Genomic DNA, 6,212 nt, shown 5'->3' with positions numbered 1-6,212 from the left:
GTGTGGGTGTGGGTGTGGGTGTGTGTGGGTGTGTGTGGGTGGGTGTGTAAGTGTTAGTCGTGTGGGGATGCCCCCTTACGGGGGCGTACGTGTCTTTTGGTGTATTTGTCTGTCTGGTATATTGTTTGTCGGGGGTCGCAATTTTAAAGAAATGTATTTTAAAGTAATGCAAATAACTGATAAATAAGTAAAAACTTACCTGGGCATAACCCCGGGACAGGTACCTGCGACAAAGATGCCGACGGCCTCTATGCTTAAGCCGGGGATTAGGTCGGTGATTAAAAGGAAAGAAAGGGATTCTTTCCAGGTAGCCTTAATAAAGGCAGGTAGATCTTGCTCGTTGCAATGCACTTCACCTCACAAACAAACACGTCCGCTCAGCTCGGCTGTTCGCTCTGAACTGAGTGTATCATTGAAACAATATGGGACCTTGTCTTCCACATCTGTTGCGCTTCATGCTCTCCTGATACCAAAATTTTATTTTATGCGAATATATTGAGTAAAATCACATATTTTCATATAAATTTGGAGCAAGATAACAGGTCATTTTGCCGCACCTGAGAACAAAAAAGTATAGTCCATCGATTTTTTCAGAAATCTTGTCCTCAGAAAAATCTGAAAAAATTCCTCTATACTATAACGGTCCTGACCAATCCAAAACTTTCAAATTTTTATGGTTTTCGAGATTTTTAATTTTAGAACAAATATTGGCATTTATAGCAGAAATGGTTTCGTAGTGATGATACAACCAAATATACTAAACCGTGTATTACTGGTTGCCTATATAGTTCGATTTTACCAATATAATGTATAACTACATAATTTTTAAACGCTATGAAGAAAATAAAAAAGAAAAAATTAATAATTACACTATTTATTCATGTTTCAGTTAAATGTACAATAAATACATTTTTATATTGAGTCTAATTCTACAAGGCGCACAAAGTGAAACTAAATATGAAAAAGTTACGATTACAAGAATTCTCATTCTGAAAACTGTCTTTATTACATTTACCATCAGAATATAAGATACAGAAAAACTATCTTCGGTTGTAACACAATCATAAATAAGCTCTATATACAGGAATAAAAGTTGTGCTTATATACAAAAAAACTTCAGACTGTCTCAGGAGGAGTGGCAGAACCGCCGTCCGGCTTGCTCTCTAACGAGAATGGAGGGATTCTGCAGTCAAAGGTGTAACCATCTTCTCGTTCCATCCGAAAGGTTCCCCTATATACAAAAATTCTTATTAGAACACAAAAAATGCAATTTCCAGAAAAACATTAAAATAATTAAAGAAAACGTTGCAACAAGAGGTCGAAAACTCACCACATGTGGCCGCTGGGCGCCTGAAGGCTAACATGACTGCTATACTGGAAGGCCGGTAAAGTTCTCGTCAACGCCGGTTCTTGACCGACGACTCCCCTGCCTCTGACGGTTTCAAGAGTCCCCGAAAGTGAGAATATTCTCCAGTGTCTCTCTCTCAGCTGCACGCTCAACGAGCCTAGGTTTTCCAGCCTTATACAGTAACGCCACTGAAAAATGAATCTATTTTGAGAATAAAATTCGGTATGGATGTACGCGAGAAACGAGGCATGGATATGTCGCTCTACTTGAGAACTTGGAATTCATCTCGCAAAATCTAGTAAATTGTAATTAAGTTCCTTATTTTACAAGGCTACTGTAATTTTTTAACAGAATGATGGATTTTAAATTTTAATAAATGAGACCTCAAATGGTTCGTAAAAGTGTGTACAAGGTGTGGCAATAAAATAACCGGACTGGTGCTGCTACAGGCAAACAGCGAGCGCGTCACGGCAAGTTTAAACATGCCCGAGCTTGTTGAAGCTTCCCCCACCCTAAGCTCGATGGTCACAGTTGTATTTCGCTCAGCCTCTATGTAGCAATCGTTCGTTCATGTCCTCCTACTAGCATCTCATCGGAAAAATGCAAAGTGTTTAAATGGAGCAACGAGTTAACCTCAAGTTTCTTGTGAATATGGGAATACTGCCACAGAAGCTCATGCCATGTTAAAGGAAGTGAATGTTTATCGCTCACACGAGTTTTTGAGTGGTGTAAAATATTTAAGGAGGTACGTAAAACAACTGAAAATGATCCAAGACCTGGAGGACCCTCAACATCAAAAACGGATGACGACAATCAGAAAATTGGTAATTTGATCCGAAAAAATCGTCATCTCAGTGTCCGAGCTCTTGCTGAAATCTTAGGAATTAACAAAGAAAGTATCCGTCAGATTTTGCATAAATACAGAAAATTTGCGCAAAACTGGTAAAACTTCTCACTCCACAGCAAAAGGAATTGAGAATGAACATTTGATGAATGATGCAGAATTGTTAGACAGAATGATTATTTGTGATGAAACGTGGTTTCTTACCTATGATNGTAACCCCGCGAAGCCCACAGAATTGATTTTTAAGCATATTTAACGCTGCCGGGCACTCTACTATTAGACAGAATGATTATTTGTGATGAAACGTGGTTTCTTACCTATGATCATGAAACAAAGCGCCAATCGATGCATTGGGAAAGCCCTATCTCACCCCAACAAAAAAAGCAAAAATGAGCAAATAAAAATTTAAAGCCATGATGATCGTCTTTTTTGACAAGCGCAGAATCGTCTACGTTCAATGGATCCCCGAAGGTGAGACAACCAGCAAACATTATTACGTCGAGGTTCTGACCACCCTTCGTGAACGAGTGAGGAGATGAAAACAGATTTGTGGAAGAGCAAGTCCTAGATACTACACCAAAACAATGCATGCAACACATTCCGCTTTCACTGTAAAGCATTCTTTGCAAAATACGGCATCACTATATTGGAACACCCACCATACTCGCCCGATTTAGGCCCCTGTGACATATTTTATTACCTCCTAAGGTTAAATCGGAGCTTATAGTTGAGGAAATGAAACACTGAACCTCTGAAATCTGTGCAGTAGGATGGATCGTGATGCGGTTTTTTGCATTCGATTCGTTAGAGCGTCCATAAAGTTTGTGACCATATGTGATCAATGAGAAATGAAAATTAGATCGGTGCATAAGAAAAATGCATTTTTAAAATTGCATCTTGAAGAGTAAAAATATGAAAAATTTATAACTCGGAAAAACTCGGTGTTTCTAGGGTCGCTGAACACGACTATCATGACGGCGACGGTCTCCGAGGTACCTAGTGCCTAGGGTGGCCGGTTTCCACGTCGTCCCCTGGAGTTTTGTGGAAATTCATTATAAACTTAGCCGAAACTCGTTACCTCGGGGTTTTTGGGGTCACTGAACATGAATATCACGACGACACGGTCTCCCCGGTACCTAGTGCCCAGGGTGGGCGGTTTCCACGTCGTCTCCTGGAGTTTTGTGGAAATTCGTTATAAACTTAGCCAAAACTAGTTACCTCAGGGTTTTTGGAGTCGCTCAACACGAATATCACAACAGTAATGGTCTCCGAGGTACCGATGTCATCTTCATAAGCTTTATCGAATATCTAAATAAATTATCCAAAACATTTTTTTTTAATTTGGTGCTTTTAATACAGTTGGTAGCATTGATGAAATTTTAGGTAAGGACTGCAATCGCTGGCCGCTGCTTCCATGTTTTGCTCTTACATATATACTAAAATATACTCTTACACATACTAGTATACACAGAAATGCTCCAAGTTATACCACACACGTGAAATAAGAAAAATTAAAATTGTAAAGATATCTGAGTATAATATTTTTTTGAAAACTTGTATTTTTTGTAATGAACNAAAATACGGCATCACTATATTGGAACACCCACCATACTCGCCCGATTTAGGCCCCTGTGACATATTTTATTACCTCCTAAGGTTAAATCGGAGCTTATAGTTGAGGAAATGAAACACTGAACCTCTGAAATCTGTGCAGTAGGATGGATCGTGATGCGGTTTTTTGCATTCGATTCGTTAGAGCGTCCATAAAGTTTGTGACCATATGTGATCAATGAGGTCACATAGGGTCATAAACTTTCTGGACGCTCTAACGAATCCAATGCAAAAAACTGCATCACGATCCATCTTACTGTACCGATTTCGGAGGTAAGGCTTTATTTCTTGGACTACTAAGGGGGCAAGATTTGACAGTGTGGAAGCGATGAAAGCAAAAGCGATGGCAGTAGTAAAAAGTTTTGATACTAGTCTAGTTATTTTATTGCCACACCTCGTATAACAGTGGAGCTACTTAAATTGAGTTTACATTCAATTGCAAGTAGAGCCGTTCTTATAAAACCAAATCTGAAATGCGATGAATTTTGAGTTACCAGCACTGTGAATTAATTTTGGGAGATTTTTTTTATAAATTCAAGGATTCCGGGTTGAAATAACAACTAATCTTTTGATGTTCACCACCTATCGTTAATATTTTCCATATCTTCGTAAGATTGAAAGCGCTGCTTAACCATTCCGTGTTCCATGGATCCAAGCAAGTAGTTATCCGATGGAGCAATATCTGGTGAATATGGCGGATGGGGTAAAACATCCTATTTCACCGTTTCTAAGTATTTTTTGACTTCATGAGCAACGTGTGGTCGAGCGTTGTCAAGTTGAAAAATTTCATTATCGAATTGCTCAAATTGTGTCCGTTTTTTCTTCAATGCATGGTTCAAACGCATTAATTGTGTATGGTAGCGTTCACCAATGATGATTTCATTCCGTTAAAGCAGCTCACAGTACACAACACTAAACTGATCCCACCAAATACAGAGTATGAGCTTCGAACCATAAATATTTAGCTTTGCCATCGATATTGACGCAAGACCAGGCAAACTCCACGAATTTCTATGATTAAGGTTTATCGTATCTTATTCTTGCAAAAGACCTTTTCATTTTTGCCCTTGACGCACAATATCATGTGAGAAATCATCGTTCAATATCTCTCGGCTTCAGTTCGTACGGCACCCATTTCCCTTGCTTTTGAATCATACCAAGTATATTTAAATGTTTGGAAACTGTTGTGCAATCAACATTCAACGATTTAGCAAACTCATTTTCTGTTTGGTTGAGTAATGCTTCCAATTTCTCATCTTCAAACATTTTCGGTTGACCAGGCCGTTCTATGTCAATTGTATGGAAATCACCAATTCTAAAACGTTGAAACCAATATTCACACATTTTTATCAATGGAGTTCGTTCACCGTAAGTTTCCAACAGCAAACAATGACTTTTAGCAGCACATTTCTTTGAATTAAACAGGAAAAGTAATACTTCAAATGGTGTTTTGTTGGATCTTAATTTGATATCTAATGACAAAGCTTCGAAGTGAATATAGTTATAGAAGGGTCCGATGCGAAACAGCATAAGTTACGCCGTCTATTGTAAACCCGTCAAAATTTATTCACAGTTCTGGCATATCGCAATCATTTCGAAATCCGGTAAGTTGGAACTTGGAACATTTCTTTCTGTGTCCTCAAGATGAATCTAAAAAGCATTTATTTCCTTCTCTACAATGGTCTGCCTACCAAAGTTAGTCAGTAAAGTAATTTCGAGATCCAAATTGGGACTATCTCAGGTTTTAAAGTTAGTTCATTAGTATGGTGTTAGATGTGGCTCAATTTTAGTTCTCAATCGGTACCTGGCTGAAAGAGCATTTGAAAGAGCATTTCGTGTTTTTGTTATATCTCTATGACACCTGTCACAAATTTTATATATCAAAACTATAAATTTATGGCCAGAGATATAAGGCCAAAAATTTTACTTCTCTATTTTGTAGCCAATGTGATTTTGATACATTTCGGCGGCAACAAAGAAAAGTTCCAAAATTTTTCTTTTTGGCAGATACCTTAGACAAAAGTGGGAGATATATACAAAGTACGTGTCACATAAATTTAATTGCTACTCAATGCCTAGTAGCACAAAGAAGAACAACTAGCAAAGAACGATCTACTAACCACAGCATATACAGGGTGATTCATTAACAATGGGAAAGTTGAAAGCTGAAGATACTACACGTGAAATGGTGACCATTGGCGCAAACATGCCTTATCCGAAAGTTGATAGTTTCGGAAATACAGGGTGTTGAAAGTTAAAATTTTAAATCGTTTTTTTGCGATTATTCTGAAAATATGTAGGTTAGGAACTTGAAAATTTGTGAAACTATATTTTTTTAGGCGACGAATAAGATGCGTGTTGTAATTTCAGCATTGCTCATAGAGGGCGCCACTTACGACCAATTTTACC

General features: G+C 38.1%; 1 protein-coding gene across 1 annotated transcript in view; it reads right to left on the bottom strand.

The window, feature by feature from the left end:
• Positions 1–858: 858 nt before the first annotated feature.
• The window catches only part of LOC108910592 (polymerase delta-interacting protein 2), a 7,873-nt gene continuing 2,519 nt past the window's right edge, over positions 859–6,212 (bottom strand). Inside the window, exons 5-6 of the mRNA XM_018715245.1 lie at positions 1,331–1,536; positions 859–1,231 (exon numbers count right to left, since the gene is read on the bottom strand). Coding sequence (XP_018570761.1) covers positions 1,117–1,231; positions 1,331–1,536 — 321 coding nt within the window. The 3' untranslated portion in view covers positions 859–1,116. The remainder of the gene's footprint in view (positions 1,232–1,330; positions 1,537–6,212) is intronic.

The sequence above is a fragment of the Anoplophora glabripennis genome, unplaced genomic scaffold, assembly GCF_000390285.2.
Source record: "Anoplophora glabripennis isolate ALB-LARVAE unplaced genomic scaffold, Agla_2.0 scaffold706, whole genome shotgun sequence".
Lineage (NCBI taxonomy): Eukaryota > Metazoa > Arthropoda > Insecta > Coleoptera > Cerambycidae > Anoplophora > Anoplophora glabripennis.
This window is presented reverse-complemented; position numbering and strand designations above follow the sequence as displayed.